The sequence below is a fragment of the Vipera ursinii genome (assembly GCF_947247035.1).
Source record: "Vipera ursinii genome assembly, chromosome: Z".
Lineage (NCBI taxonomy): Eukaryota > Metazoa > Chordata > Lepidosauria > Squamata > Viperidae > Vipera > Vipera ursinii.
This window is the reverse complement of record NC_139517.1, coordinates 52,678,350-52,695,450: the sequence shown is the minus strand read 5'-3', so window position 1 is coordinate 52,695,450 and position 17,101 is coordinate 52,678,350. Positions and strand designations below refer to the sequence as shown.

The following is a 17,101-nucleotide window of genomic DNA, read 5'->3' as shown; positions in this document are numbered from 1 at the left end:
TAGATATGAAAAAGACATGAAAATGTTTGAATTTTATAAAGAACAAAATGTGTTTGATAAGATATTATTAACTTCTGATGAGAAACTAATTAAAAAGTTGTATAATTTTTTGTTAACTTTAGAGATGGAAAGTGAACAAATCAAAGGGTCAATGACAAGATGGGCGGAGAACTTTGGTTATAATATAGAATTAGAAGAATGGTAAAAATTATGGGAGAGAAATTATAAATTGACAATGTCAACTGCATACAAAGAGAATTTGTATAAAATGTTTTATCAATGGCATTTACCTCCAGCTAGATTAGCAAAAATGTTTAAAAATGTATCAGGTAAATGTTGGAAATGTAAATGTAGTATAGGTACATATTATCATACTTGGTGGACATGTGATAAAGTAAAAGCTACTTGGAGGAAATACATACTTGGCTAGAAAATATATTAGGAGAACATGTAACATTCAATCCTGAATTATTTTTATTAGGTATACTACCAGGAAAGACTAATAAACAAAATACATACTTTTTACATATTATAACTGCAGCAAGAATAAGTTATGCACAATGCTGGAAAAATGAACGAGTACCATCAGAAGAAGAACTAATAAAGAAGATACTGGAATGTGCAGAAATGGACAGATTAACTATGAGATTAAAGGATAAAGAAGAATTAGAATATTATGAAAGCTGGAACTTATTTTATAAATGGTTGGAAAAGAAAACCAAAAAATGAAATTTGTATATGTATTAATGGATTATGAACTCAGCTCACATGTTTTTTGGAAAATTTAACATATGTATGTTAATAATAAGAAAATAAAATAAAATATGAGGGGAAAAAGAATAGAATAGAATAGAATAGAATAGAATAGAATAGAATAGAATAGAATAGAATAGAATAGAATAGAATAGAATAGAATTGTAGAATAGAATAGAATAGAAATAAAGTAGAGCAGAGTAGAATAGAAAATAGAATAGAATAGAATAGAATTAGAATAGAATAGAATGGAATGGAATGGAATGGAATGGAATGGAATGGAATAGAATAGAATAGAAAAACAACTTTGTCACTTTGACTGTACACTAATTGGCATACATTACAATGAAATTTCATTGGGAAAAAATAGAAAAATGAAGGACCTTTTAGGATTAGATTTCTCCACTGGTAAAAATGTCTCTTTTCAAGATTGTGTGTGTGTTGAAGGTTTTTTTTAATGTGCATTATCTTAAAAAGATTGGGGGAGCTTGAGCTAATAGCTTATTAATAAATTTACTATCAAATATGCACAAAACTATATACTGTACTTGGCTGCTTCTCATGGAATATAGATAGGTGTAATTCAGTATCACTTTTAGACTTCCAGTTCTGTGCCTGCTATTCCCCTCCATGGAAATATGGTTTCAATCTCAAATATGTCTTCCTCTGCTGTTCATTTGGTTGCACTACATCGATTTCAGTGATGACCAATCATCTCGACTACCAATAAGTATACAGCCATCCATACTTATGTAGATATTTAAGCAACAATTAGGAAGTGGTTTGCAAAAAAAAAAAGAGGCTGAAGCCTGATTATGATAATAAGATACTAGGCTAATACAGTAGTTCAGTTGAAGTCTTGCCTAGGGTGGAGTAGAAGACCAGAAGAGGCGGTGGCGACGCGCAAGTGCTCTATCGGACTTAAGAACTGCCGCCATGGCCGCATTTGCAGCAATCTTGTCCTGGCTGGATTGGTGCAGCTTGTGGATGCTGCTTGTGGCCGCTTCCACTGCTTCCTCTTGGGCCATCGTCGCGGACGAGAACACCGGCAATGAAAGAAGATCTGTACAAGGCCGCGAAACAGATGCAAAAGGGAATCAGCCTGATGAGAAGCATCAACCTCACGATTCCTCATATGGCACTTTCGCCAGCGAGTTTTACGACACGCGCTTCCTCTCCGACGAGGGTGAGAAGCTATCCAAATAGAGGAGAGAGAGCTAGAAGCACTTCAGAAGGAAGGTAGAAGGGAAAAATTTAGGTTATCTAATTTTGCTGGATGCAACGTGCTGCGTCTCTGTTGCTGTTGAAAAGGGAAATGTGGAATTGTCAGCCACCGGCTGCCGTGGGGGAAGGGCACTCCGTATATAACCTTGCTTTTTGGAAAGGCAAGGTTTGGGGAAAGGGGTGAGATAAAATGGGATAGATACATTCGATTCAGTATATAAGGGACAGTATATGATAGCGAGGTTGCCTCCACTTGGGATAAATTGGTTTCACGGAGTGAAGCAAACAAAATGATTTTCTGACAGTTAATCTACCCGATTCCTTTCCACAGATGTTCAATTTCTAGTGGCTACCATGGAAACAGGCAGTTGGAATGCTGGCATATTGTTATCCTAAAAATATTTTCTGAATCTGAAAATCCAGGGTAGGTTAATAGAACCATTTTGTCAAGAGTAGCATACATCCACTTAAAAATTTTAAAATATGAAATGTATGCAGAGTATAAATTACAAGGATTAGGTGAAACTAATATAGAGTGCATGATTTCTCTTCCTGCTTCAATATGGTTCTGACGAATTTATGTTTGTTTGCTCTAAACATAGGGAAAGCCAGTATGCTTAAATTATTGATAATTGTAATATACCTGGGGTGAAAGATTTAATGTGGTATTCTTTTTGACCAATTAGATCCGGAATTTTTACATTCATAAATTTAAGTCCAAAAGGGAAATGATAAAAATTGGGTCACCTTGCCAAATAGGAAAACTTTTGCCAATTATCGGTTAAGTCTGAGTAGATTCTACCATAGATGTATCTTCTACTGGTATAGTACAGGTAGTCCTTGCCTTATAATCACAATTGAGCCTAAAATTTATGTTGGTAAGAGACATTAAGTGAATTTTGCCTCATTTTATAACTTTTCTTGCCACATTTATTACCTCAGTTCCCGCACTTGTTAAAATTAGTAACATGATTAAGTGAATCTGGCTTCCCCATTGACCACTTGCCAGAATGTTATGTTGAAAAAATAATCAGGTCCAGTCCAAGCCAGGAATAAACAAAATGGAGACTCCTTAGGAAAGAAGGTTCTGTTCATTGAAGAACAGAACCAACAGCATGTGGTTCTGGGAAAACTGAGAAAAATGGAGCTGGGAGTGGTGGGTTTTATACCTTCTTTGGGCTTTGTATTTAAGCTTCTTCCTGTTCCTGTGGCTTTGTATTTGAGGCTCTTCCTGTTCCTGTGCCATGTACTTTGACCTGAGTTTGAGTGTGCCCTTTTGGTATTCTTTTTTTTTTATTGAAAAGTTTTACAATACATTTTTTTAAAAGACAAAACCCCTCCCAACCCCCTCCCCTCTCCCCAACCCTCCCCAACACCTCCCTCCCTTCCCCTCCCCCCTTCCCGACTTCCCAGAGCTCAATACAGGGTATAAAAATACAAGCAATCATAGTCTACCTTATGCAAACAACAATAAAATATTAAATCTATCGCACTTTAACTCTTATAAAATAACTACAAGCAATATAAATATCACATCAGTACTTATTCAAATGCTAGATGAAACTTTTTAGTCCCATATTTATTCTGGATATAATCAATCCATCTTCTCCACTCCACAATATATCTCTGTTGCGACTGGTCTTTCAAGTACACTGAGATCTTTGCCATTTCCGCCAGATTGGAAACTTTTAAAGTCCATTCTTCTATAGTCGGCAGTTCTTCCTTCTTCCAATATTGCCCTACTAAAAGTCTCGCTGCCGTAATTAAATTCAACATCAGCTTAGTGTCCACAACAGTAGTATCAGTAATAATGCCCAGTAGAAACAGTTGCGGACAAAACTTTATCCTTTTCTTGAATATCTTTTGCATGTTCCACCAAATTTTAATCCAAAAAGCTTTAACCTTTTTACAGGTCCACCATATATGAAAATACGTTGCATCTTTACAACCACACCTCCAACATTTGGGCTGGCAGTTCGGATACATACTTGCTAATTTTTTAGGATCTAAGTGCCACCTATAAAACATTTTATAAAAGTTCTCTCTTAAGTTTTGAGCCTGCATAAATTTTACATTTCTCACCCAAATCTTTTCCCAAGTATCCATTGTAATGACTTCTTGAAAATTCTGAGCCCACTTTATCATACAGTCTTTAACAAGTTCTGTCTCTGAATCAATTTCTATTAATGCAAGATATATCCTTTTAATATGTGCTTGACCTTGATCTCTAATTTGCTTTACCAAATTTTCATCAATCGTTGAAAAACCAGTTTTCTGGTCTTCCTTCCACCTGGCCTGTAATTGCCCATACTGAAACCAAGCTTGTACAATCTTTTCTTTTCTTAAAATATTATATGGCTTTAATTGCCATACATTCCTTTCCAAACTTAAAATTTCCTTATATGTAATCACATCATGTTTAAACCCAACACTTATATTTTCTATTGCGTGTTTCGGTATTGCCCATATAGGTATCTTATAATTTAACTTGTGTCTATACTTTTTCCAAACTCGCAACAGAGCATGCCTTAAAATATGTACCTTGAACACATTATCCACCTTCTTATCATACAATAAATATGCATGCCAACCAAATAACAAATCATGGCCTTCAAGATTTAGTAATCTCACTTGTGTTAAATTAAACCAATCACTTATCGCTGACAAAGCAGCAGCTTCATAATATAATTTAAAATTAGGCATTTTAAGACCACCTCTCTCACACGTATCCTGCATAATCTTAAATTTAACTCATGGCCTTTTCCCTGCCCAAACAAATTTATTAATACCTTTTTGCCATTCCTCCAAGTTTGAATCCTTTTTAAGTATAGGTATCATTTGAAATAAAAATAAAAATTTTGGAAAAACATTCATTTTCACAGCTGCAATTCTTCCCAATAAAGATAATTGTAGTTTTTTCCAGCTATCCAATTCTTTTTGAACTTTTCCCCATAACTTTTCATAATTATTTTTATATAACTTTACATTTGAGGGTGACAAATATATCCCCAAATATTTAACCCTTTTAACTATTTCAAATCCCGTTAGCTCTTCCAAAACAGCCTTTTGTAATACTGTCATATTCTTAGACAACATTTTAGTTTTTTGTATGTTAACCTTAAATCCAGAAACTTTCCCATATTGCATTATTATCTCCATCAGTTCTACAACTGAGTCCTCAGGCTGAGTCACTGTAACTACCAGATCGTCTGCAAACCCCTCAATCTATAATCCTTTTGGTATTCTAATGGTGGTGGGTTAATCCTATTATATTTTCAAAGATTATGTCCTGCTTCTCTGGGACTGTTCCTGAAGACATTTTGCTTATGAATAGGTGGCACCAAATCTGCATTTCTAAAAGCTGGTCTGCTTGGGGGAAGGAGACTGGGGGTGGGTTTCTGCCTAAGATTTTTCTCCATTATTTCTTTGGGGAAATATAATATTCTGCCTTTTTTAAATATTCCCCAAAATATTTCCTTCTCTAGGAGGGTGTGTGTGTGTGTGCTGACTTCCAACAATCTCCCCTTTGTGCCATATAAGTGTGGGTGACACACTTTTACTGGCAGAAAAGTAAGAATTGATCTGGTCAGGGAGACTTAATGGGTGCTTTTATGGGGGTGGGCTTCCAGGATTTTAATGCAAAGGGGAAGTTACTGATAGAGGCAGCAGAAAAAGATTCCTGCAGGGGCTCCCAAAAGGGGAGCTTTCAATCCATGAAGGTTTAGAAGCCAAAGTAAATGTTTGGTTAAGTAGAAAAGAAATTTACAGTGTTCAATATTCTGTGCCAATTCTTTTAGATGTTTGATGTCACTTCCTGTGAGTTTCCAGTCAGGTTTGCCCCAAAATTCTCCACAGCCATGTTTTGCCTTATTAAATAATTAATGCCTGCTCATTTTCAAGGGTTGCTTACTGAGCGTGCCTTAGTTCTTAGTTTAGTGCATCCAGGTTCATTATGTCCAATGAAGGTTAGCCAGTGTGCAAGCCAGGCTATTAATATTTCTTAAATTGCACACAGTAAGCCTTAGGACTCCCACTATGAGTCCACCAGTGCAACATATTCAGGGCTTGGGTTTGGAGATATCTTTCCTGCTACCTCCTCAGTAAGGGCGTATGAATTGTAAATTGCCTGAGGGGACATGGTTCCCTCCCCAATGGAATTTGCAGGAAAGGTATGCATGCAAAGGTCTTAGTGCCACAGAGCAAGAACCAGCCTGGGGAGCTTTATGTTGAGGTAGGTGAAGGGGATTTTCTCTCTCTCTGTGTGTGTGTGTTTGTGTGTGTGTGTGTGTGTCCACGTGCACGAGTGTGTGTGTGCAGCTACTTGCAATACAAACATCCTGAACAAATTTTCCCTCCCATCAGACAGAGGTCCAAGGTGTTCAAAACTTCTTGTGCCAACCACTTCCAAATGCCATCCCTCCATGAATTCATTTAACTGGCTGATTACATTAAGATAAATAAAGAAAGAAAAAAGTTTATAACGAGTTTCTGCCCTCCCCCCATAGTTTTTCCAGTTGTCTTCTGAGGCTTCATGTGGGTGCCAATAGATCCAGGTGCCCTTCCTTTTTCTGCAACTTTCACAGGAATCTGGGCGATATAGGACTTGGGAAGATTTGTTCCACTCTTCTTGCATGGTGACTTTCTAGTGGATGGCTGGATCCAAACCCAATTCCCTGGCTCAAATGAATGGAGGATATCCTCTGCAGACAGCGTCTGTATCAGTGTGCTCTGCTTCCAAAGGCTGTAGAGTCATCTGTGCAGGGCTGAAAGATATGAGAACAGGCCCCACTCCCCGATTTGTGGGTGACTCTCCCAGAAGAGGCATTACTGGTCAGACATGAGGAATGGAAGACAGAGGTTAAGAAATGGAGAAGTAGAATGGGGTGTGTGCGTGTGAATAGCTTGAGGGCAGAGTTTGAAAAGATATTAAGTTTAACTTTACAGATGTTAAATAGACAGATGAAATCCACTTAAACACATACAATAAATGCAAGAATGAAACTTTTCTTGTAAAATAGAATAGAATAGAACAGAACAGAACAGAACAGAACAGAATAGAATAGGGGTCAGCAACCTGAAACAGTGAAAGAGCCACTCGGATCCGGTTCCCTCACAAAAGGAAAAACTGGGAGCCACAAAAATTGTGTGCGCATGCACGTACATGCACACATATGCAGAACAGGGTTTGACTGAAGAGTGGAGCCAAGGCGAGATATGCACCTACCCTGCATATTTGAATTGATTGGTTGAACTTTTTTAGTCCCACTTTTTTTTGGGGGGGACTACACATAGCAGTAGACTGGATGCGGCTCCGGAGCCGCGGGTTGCAGACCTGTGGAATAGAATAGAATAGAATAGAATAGAATAGAATAGAATAGAATAGAATAGAATAGAATAGAATAGAATAGAACCTTGGAGATCTTCTAGTCCAACCCCCTGCTCAAGCAGGAGAACCTATACCATCTCAGACAAATGACTGTCTAGCCTCTTCTTAAAAATCTCCAGTGATGGAGTGCCCACAATTTATGGAGGCAAACTGTTCCACTAGTTAATTGTCCTCACTGTCAGGAAGTTTCTCCTTAATTGTAGGTTGCTTCTCTGATCAGTTTCCAACCATTGTTTCTTGTCCTGCCCTCTGGTGTTTTAGTGAATAATGTGACCTTCTCTTCTTTGTGGCAGCCCCTCAAATACTAGAATATTGCTATCATGTCACCGTGTTTCTTCTTTTCTTTAGACTAGCCAAACCCAAGTCCTGCTGCTGTTCTTCATATGTTTGTCTCCAGGCCTTTGGTCATCTTAATAGCTCTTCTCTGAATTTTTTCCAAAGTCTCAACATCTTTTCTGTGATATGGTGACCAAAATTAGCTGCAGTATTCCAGGTGTGGTCTTAGGGTTTTATAAAGCAGTACTAATACCTTGAGTGATCTTGATTCTATGCCTCTGTTTATACAACCCAGGATTGTATTAGCTTTTTTGGCTGCTGCTGCACATTGATGGCTGACGGTTAAGTGATTGTCCACTAGGACTCCAAGGTCCCTCTCACAGTTATTGTTTTTAAGCGAGGTCTTGCCCAATCTGTACAACTACCTTTGATTTTTCCTGCCTAAATTTAAAACTTTGCTTTTTTCTACATTGAAACTCATTTTGTTGGATAGGGCCCATTGTTCCAGTTTGTCAAGATCTTTTTGGATCCTGAGCTTGTCTTCTACTCCTGCCAGTTTGGTGTCATCTGCAGATTTGATGAGTTCCCCTTCAATTCCCTCATCTAAGTCATTTATGAAGATACTGGGTCTAAGACAGAAATCTTGTGGTACCCCACTGCTTACTTCTCTCCATGTAGATGTAGTGCCATTGAGGACTACTCTTTGAGTACGGTTTGTCAGCCAGCTACAGATCCATCTGGTGGTGATATTGTGTATTCCAGATTTTTCTGACAAGTTTGGGCTTTTCTTAAAAGTACAGTGAGGGGGAAAAAAGAAAACACAGATCCTGTTTTGCTGGCCAGGCAAACTAGAGTGTAGGTATTTTTCTTTGCTTTGCTTATTTTAACATTTTAACATTTTAACATTATTTTCTAACACACTTTAAAATTCTTGTCTGTTTGGATTAGAGACATTTAACAGTTACATTTACCTAACATACAAAGACTTTGACAAAGACAAGGGAAGGAGAACAGAAAAGGGAAACAGAACTCTTAGATTTTCAAGTCCTGGTCATTGCTACCATAAATCTCAGTTTAGGGAAGGCAAAAATCTTAGCAAACATATCACTTGGTTGCATAGAAGAGAGATAGGAAGAACCCCCCTCCCAATGCTTGCAAACATTTTGCACGGAGACTGGAAGTTTATGGGTGCCATGATCTTGTGCAGCAGAGATGCTGGAGAGGAGACAGTTGGAGAGGATTTGGGCAAGATCTGTTAGATCTTCACAAGATAAGTGACCTGGTGCAGCAGGATTGGAGGGGGGGGGAAAGCAAATGTGGGGAGAATGAGGTATTTCAGTGGGAGGCCTTGGGTGATCTGAAGCAGGTGGCCTGCTCCATTGCTAGGCCCCCCATGGCCTTCCCCACCCTGAGATACCTCATGTGCACTTAATGAACTGCACATTCAATTAAGGAGGGAGTGATTACGTTCAGGCTACACCATTCACTCCTACAAATCCTCATTACGAGTGGAATAGGCAGGCTCCATTGAATTTATAACTCAAGAACTACCTGTAAAAATTTCATTTTGAGCTATCTCACTGTGCCAGTTTGAACAACTACTGTAGGATTCCACAGACAAAATTCCTGACCAGTGAATTTAAACTTCTCAAAAAGAAACTCTTTTCACGTGGCCCTAAGCAAAACAGTTAACATATTAAAGAGGTGGCAAGCTGAGTAAGAAAAAAATATAATTAGGGAATGCTTGGCTACCTGTTTAAGACTCCAGAATTAGATTAGATATCTGAGAGTCTTGAAGAAACTTCATTTTTTTTTCAAGTGACCAGTTTAGTTGAGCATAGGAATGTGGTAGACATGGCAAACATGATACTGTAGTGTCAGTCTTTAAAGGTGGGCATATCAAAGAATGTTACTTCATTGCCAAAGCATATTGTCAGAACCCCTATTTTTCCCTTCCTATTATTCTTTCCCCCTTCATGGATTACTGCCTTGTCGTGGCGAAGGGGCTTGCGTAATTCAATGAAGCTATGAGCTATGCCGTGCAGGGCCACCCAAGACGGACAGGTCATAGCAGAGAGTTCTGACAAAACGTGATCCACTGGAGAAGGAAATGGCAACCCACTCCAGTATCTTTGCCATGAAAACCCTATGGACAGTACCAAAAGGCAAAACGATATGACGCTGGAAGATGAGCCCCTCAGGTCGGAAGGCGTCCAATATGCTACTGAGGAAGAGCAGAGGGCTAGTACTAGTAGCGCCAGAAAGAATGAAGCGACTGGGCCAAAGCCGAAAGGACGCTCAGCTGTGGATGTGTCTGGTGGTGAAAGGAAAGTCCGATGCTGTAAAGATTTTTTCTCCATAGGAACCTGGAATGTAAGATCCATGAATCAAGGCAAGCTGGACGTGGTCAAACAAGAGATGACAAGACTGAACATCGACATCTTAGGTATCAGCGAAATAAAATGGACAGGAATGGGTGAATTTAATTCAGATGACCATCAGGTATACTACTGCGGGCAAGAATCCCTCAGAAGAAATGGAGTAGCCTTCATAGTCAATAAAAGAGTAGGAAAAGCAATACTGGGATACAATCCTCAAAATGACAGAATGATCTCAGTTCGAATCCAAGGCAAACCATTCAATATCACAGTAGTCCAAGTCTATGCCCCAACCACCGGTGCTGAAGAAGATGAAATTGACCGGTTCTATGAAGCCCTACAGCACCTTATAGAACTAACACCAAAAAATGATGTCCTTATCATCATGGGGGATTGGAATGCTAAAGTAGGAAGCCAAAAGATAACCGGAATAACAGGCAAGTTTGGCCTTGGAGTACAAAATGAAGGGCACAGGCTGATAGAATTTTGTCAAGAGAATACGATGGTCATAGCAAACACTCTTTTCCAACAACCTAAGAGACGGCTCTACACATGGACATCACCAGACGGTCAACACAGAAATCAGATTGACTATATGCTCTGCAGCCAAAGATGGAGAAGCTCTATACAGTCAGTAAAAACAAGACCAGGAGCTGACTGTGGCTCAGACCATGAGCTTCTTGTTGCAAAGTTTAGGCTTAAACTGAAGAAAGTAGGGAAAAGCACTAAGCCAGTCAGGTATGAATTAAATCATATCCCTGTTGAATATACAGTAGAGGTGACAAATAGATTTAAGGAATTAGATCTGATAGACAGAGTGCCTGAAGAACTATGGACAGAGGTTCGCAACATTGTACAAGAGGTAGCAACCAAAACCATCCCAAAGAAAAAGAAATGCAAAAAAGCAAAATGGCTGTCTGAGGAAGCTTTGCAAATAGCTGAGGAAAGGAGGGAAGCAAAAGGCAAAGGAGAAAAAGAAAGATACGGCCAATTGAATGCAGAATTCCAGAGAATAGCTAGAAGAGATAAGAATGCCTTCTTAAATGAACAGTGCAAAGAAATAGAAGAAAGCAATAGAATAGGGAGGACCAGAGATCTTTTCAAGAAAATTGGAGAGATGAAGGGAACGTTCAATGCAAAAATGGGCATGATAAAGGACCAAAATGGCAGGGACCTAACAGAGGCAGAAGAGATTAAGAAGAGATGGCAAAATTACACAGAAGAACTATACAAGAATGAGCTTAACGTCCCTGATAATCACAATGAGGTGGTCACTGACCTCGAGCCAGACATCCTAGAATGTGAAGTGAAGTGGGCCTTAGAAAAGCTGAGCAACAACAAAGCTAGTGGAGGTGTCAGTATTCCAGCTGAGCTATTCAAAATCTTAAAAGACGATGCAGTAAAAGTGCTACACTCAATTTGCCAGCAAATTTGGAAAACTCAACAGTGGCCAGAGGATTGGAAAAGATCAGTTTACATTCCAATTCCAAAGAAAGGCAGTCCCAAAGAATGTTCAAACTATCGCACCATTGCACTCATTTCTCATGCTAGTAAAGTTATGCTTAAAATCCTACAAGCTAGACTCCAGCAGTATGTGGATCGAGAACTACCAGAAGTACAGGCAGGATTTCGAAGAGGCAGAGGAACTAGAGATCAAATTGCCAAGATACGCTGGATCATGGAGAAAGCTAGAGAGTTCCAGAAAAACATCTACTTCTGCTTCATTGACTATGCTAAAGCCTTTGATTGTGTGGATCATAACAAACTGTGGCAAGTCCTTAAAGAGATGGGAGTACCAGACCATCTTATTTGTCTCTTGAGAAACCTATATGCGGGCCAAGAAGCAACAGTGAGAACTGGACACGGAACCACTGATTGGTTCAAAATTGGGAAAGGAGTCCGGCAAGGCTGTATACTGTCGCCTTGCCTATTTAACTTATATGCAGAGCACATCATGAGAAAGGCAGGGCTAGATGAATCAAAAGTTGGAATTAAGATTGCTGGAAGAAATATCAACAACCTAAGATATGGAGATGATACCACTCTAAATGGCAGAAAGTGAAGAGGAACTGAAGAGTCTCTTGTTGCGAGTGAAGAAGGAGAGTGCAAAAGTTGGGTTGAAACTTAACATTAAGAAAACCAAGATCATGGCATCCGGCCCTCTCAATTCCTGGCAAATAGATGGGGAAGAAATGGAGGTAGTGACAGATTTTATTTTCCTGGGCTCCAAGATCACTGCAGATGGGGACTGTAGCCAAGAAATTAAAAGACGCTTGCTCCTCGGGAGGAAAGCCATGGCAAATCTAGACAGCACACTAAAAAGCAGAGACATCACCCTGTCAACAAAAGTGCGTATAGTCAAGGCTATGGTCTTCCCAGTTGCAATGTATGGCAGTGAAAGTTGGACCATACGAAAGGCTGAGCGCCAAAGAATTGAGGCCTTTGAACTCTGGTGCTGGAGAAGACTCTTGCGAGTCCCTTGGACTGCAAGGCGATCAAACCGGTCAGTCCTAGAGGAGATCAACCCTGACTGCTCTTTAGAAGGCCAGATCCTGAAGCTAAAACTGAAATACTTTGGCCACCTAATGAGAAGGAAGGACTCACTGGAGAAGAGCCTAATGCTGGGAAAGATTGAGGGCAAGAGAAGAAGGGGACGACAGAGAATGAGGTGGCTGGATGGAGTTACTGAAGCAGTAGGCATGAGCTTAAATGGACTCCAGAAGAAGGTAGAGGACAGGAAAGCCTGGAGGAACATTGTCGATAGGGTCGCGATGGGTCGGATACGACTTCGCAACTAACAACAAATTATTCTTTCCCCTATTATTCTTTCTCCTCATTTTTGGGTTCTGCCATTCTAATGGGGGGAGGGGGACCTACAATGTACTTCCTTTAATTGTTCCTTGTCTTTGAAGTATCTTTCTTGGGGTGAGAATGGAACATGCCTCCAGCCATTTGCCTTATCTTTGGGTGGAGGGAAGAAGCCGCGGAGAGACCTGACAACCTTGAGAGTGGCACCTTATCGACTCTTTCCCACAATAATTTGACACCTATGGATTGGTTTTGTTTGAACTGACCAGATGGACAGTTGGGGTGGGGTTTGACTGGGCTCTTTTAATCTATCATGATTATCATGATTATCTGCTGTCAATTTCCAATAAAAGTTCCTGTTGAAACAATGCAAGTTTCAAGAGTTCTGCTTTCTTGGGAGGTCTAACTGAGGCAGGTCCTTACACATATATTAAAAGAATTTTGAAAACCTTTTAGAAATTTCACGGGCCCTTTTCATGATCATGGTAGGGCTGGTATGTGTCTGTTTCTTGCGCTTTCTACTTTCCAATATTGAGAAACCATTTTTCTTTTCCCTCTTTCTTCTCAAGGGCTAAACTAGTTTTTTCAGCAATATATTTGTCAATGTTTCCCATAAAATCATAGCAAAATAAAGAGATACTGTATGGGCTAGACCAGGGGTCAGCAACCTGAAAAAAGAAAAGAGCCACTGGGAACCGTTTCCATCACACACAAAAAAAGTGGGAGCTGCGTGCGTGCATCCATGCACGCGCATGCGCAAAAAACGTTTTGCGTCTGTGCAAAACTTTTTTTCTTGCACATGCACGGACGCGCGCGGGTGCCATTTTTTAAATGTATGATGGAACCGGTTGCGCGACGGCGATGGCCCGTTTGCAGAGCTACCGCCTTCGGCAGCCTGCAAACGTGCCGCGGCAGCTTTCCCAAAGAGCAGCACCGCTGCCCGTTCACGTGGAGGTGCGGGCGCGCACCTCTCGGAACGGGCAGCGGCGTCGCTTTTTGGGAAAGCTGCCATGGCCCGTTTCCAGAGCTGCCACCTTTGGCAGCCCGCAAACGTGCCACGGCAGCTTTCCCAAAGAGCGCCGCCGCTACCCGTTCACGCGGAGGTGCACGCGCACCTCTCCAAAGGTTTGGAGAGGTGCGCGCGCACCTCCGCTCGTTCGGAGAGGTGCGTGCGCACCTCTGAACGGGCAGTGGCGCCGCTCATTGGGAAAGCTGCCGCAGCCCGTTTGCAGGCTACCGCCTTCCTCTGAAGGCGGCAGCTGTGCAAACGGGCCGCGGCAGCTTTCCCAACGAGCGGCGCCACTGCCTGTTCGGGCGGAGGTGCGCGCGCACCTCTCCAAAGGTTTGGAGAGGTGCACGCGCACCTCCGCCCACCTGCATGATTGTCTGCACAGTCTGATGACCATCCTGCAAGCAAGCAGTATGTCTGTAGTTTGGTATCAACTTATTTTGTTCAAGGAACACTAGAAATATGGTTTTATCACATTTTCAGACAACTCAAAAAGAGATAGAGTTTTGAAGGCAGTCTTCAGGTGGTCTTGAAAAGCTGGAGCAATATGTAGAAACCAGAATGATTATTTCATTGGGAATAAATCTATTATTTAAATCTATTATTTATTCAGAAAACAATGATGAATGTCATTATAAGAAGGTGAGACTATATTTATATCTCACCTTCATTAGTTTTACAAATAACTCTGGGTGGCAAACATATGTAACAGATCCTCCTCCTATTTTCCCACAACAACAACCCAGTGAGGTGAATTGGGCTGAGAGAAGTCACCCACCTGGCTTTCATAGCTATAATGCTAGGTAGCAGCTGCAGTACATTGCTGGCCCATACTCAAGTGGTGATTGCTGTATCTTCTTGTAAGGATCACACGAGATGGCTGGCTCAAGTTGACAGCTTTTATTCGTGAAGAACCAGGCACAGACAGATTTACAGCACCTACTTTTATACCCCAGCTGGCAGGCTGGCGACCAATCCGAGCCGTGCCGGTTTCCCGCTGCCGGCAAGGACCAATCAGCAGTGGCTAGCTCTGACAGCCCAGAGCTGTCAAGCTGTTTGCCACGCCTGCGCTGTTTTACCTGTGCTCTGACAGCTGAGAGCTGTCAAGCTGTTGCGCCTGCGCATTACCTTAGGCAGCTTTTGACAGCTGTCAAAAGCTGCCACGTGTTCCAGACTGGTTTTACCTCATAACTATTTACATGTAATACATAACCATTAATACATAACATTAATACATAACACCCCTTACCCCTCCCCTGAACTGGAGGGTTACCCTTCTTGGTTGCTTTTATATTGTGTGCCCCATTTGTAGTCTCTTAAATAGGCCGGGGGTTTCTTGGTTCTTATTGAATGGCGGAGGGGTGTTGCTACTATAGGCTCCGCTTCCCCCGGTTCTGGATGCGCAATTGCTTGTCTTGGGTCTGGTTCTGGAGATTCGTGGTTTCCATCGTTAGTTGTGCTTGTTGGGGGGGGGTGTTATGCAGGGGGTGTTATTCATTCCAGTGGTGGTGCTCTGTGTTGGAAGTGACTCGCTGTCCTTTTCCCCCACGTTTTGAGTGCTGCGCTGCCGTAATTGGTCGATATGTTGACGTATGTGGCAGTTATTTCCGGTGTCAATTATGTATGATAAAGGTCCTGAATGCTCAATTACAACCCCCTTGAATCCATTTGTTCCCTCCCCCATAGTTTCTTGCCCAAATGGTTTGTCCATTTCCCAAGGTTCTGTACTGAAGGGGCTGTTCCGGTTCTGCTGTTGCCCTGTTGGGGTGTAATCTGTCAAGTCTGGTTACCAGGCATCTCCCCCAACGCAGTTCTGCTGGTGACTTTTCCGTAGCCGTGCAGGGGGTGGTGTGTTGGGCTAGTAGGAATTGAGCTAACCTGCGGTGCCAGTTCCCCGTGATGATTTTCCGTAGTACATCTTTTGTGGATTTCACCATAACCTCAGCCAAGCCATTAGACGAGGGGTGGAACGGAGCTGACATGATGTGCCTAATAGAGTTCTCCATGGTGAAAATCTGGAATTCACGGGAAGTAAATTGGGGGCCGTTATCCGAGACCACTGCATCAGGAAGGCCGTGTGTGGCAAAAAGCCCCCTCAGTACCTGTACTGTGGCAGCCGTAGTCATGCTGCTGACAGGCACGAACTCAAGCCACCTGGAGTAGCTGTCTACTGCTATTAGAAACACCTGTCCCTGGAAGGGTCCCGCAAAATCTAAGTGCACCCGGGACCAAGGATTTTTGGTTGCTTCCCATTTGTGGGCGGGGGCATGCGGTTGTGCAGGTCTAGCAGACTGGCAGGGGTAGCAGCCGGCTACATGTGCCTCGATATCTTTATCTATGCCTGGCCATGAAACGTAGCTTCTAGCCAATGCCTTCATTTTTACTGTCCCCGGGTGCCCCTCATGTAGTGTGTTCAAAACCTTGGGTCTATGTTTGTCAGGGACAACGACCCTATTTCCCCACAGTATGCACCCTAGATGGGATGACAGTTCCATTCTCCTGGAGAAATATGCCTGGAACTCACCCCGGGAATTCCTTTAAGGGTTTTTTCAATAATTTCCTGGAAAATTCCCGGGGCTGCTGAAATGCCAAATTGCAGGCGCTTCACTTTGAAAGCCCCGTGGTGGGTAACGATGGTCTGCGCATCTGTGGTTTCCTGGGTAACGGGTAGTTGTAAATATGCCTGCACCAAGTCCAGCTTAGCAAAGATGGCGCCGGATCGTATAGCCGCGAGGACGTCTTTTACTGCTGGGACTGGGTAAGCGTGCGAATTCAACGCTCGGTTTAGGGTGGCCTTATAGTCGGCGCAAATTCTGATTTGGCCATTAGGTTTAATTGGGGTTACGATTGGGGTTTCCCAATCACCCCCCTCGACCGGTTCTAGAACTCCCAGATTAACAAGCTGGTCCAGTTCATTCTCAATTTTGCTTTTGAGCGCGAACAGGACTCTTCTGGCTTTTATTCTAACAGGTAAAATTTCGGGGTTTAATTTCAGGGATACTGGGGGACCTGTATATCTTCCTATTGAGCCATCGAAGACGTCTGCGAATTGATTGCAGACGGCCTTGAGGCTTGCGGCCTGGGTTGCGTTAATTCCCATTAAGGCAATTCCTAAGGCCTCGAACCAGTCGAGACCTAATAGGCTGGTTCGGTTCCCTTGGGTCACTAAGATTGTTAGGAATCCCTTGAATTGCTTAAATTCCACCCGAATCTTGGCCTTCCCTTTAAGTGTGATAGGGGCTTTTTGGAAATCGGCTAGGTGTATTT

General features: G+C 41.9%; 1 protein-coding gene across 1 annotated transcript in view; it reads left to right on the top strand.

Moving 5' to 3' along the window:
- Positions 1 to 1,689: 1,689 nt before the first annotated feature.
- The window catches only part of FRRS1L (ferric chelate reductase 1 like), a gene marked incomplete at its 5' end in the record, with an annotated part of 98,728 nt that continues 83,316 nt past the window's right edge, over positions 1,690 to 17,101 (top strand). Inside the window, one exon of the mRNA XM_083377165.1 lies at positions 1,690 to 1,939. Within this exon, the coding sequence (XP_083233291.1) occupies positions 1,690 to 1,939 (250 nt within the window). The remainder of the gene's footprint in view (positions 1,940 to 17,101) is intronic.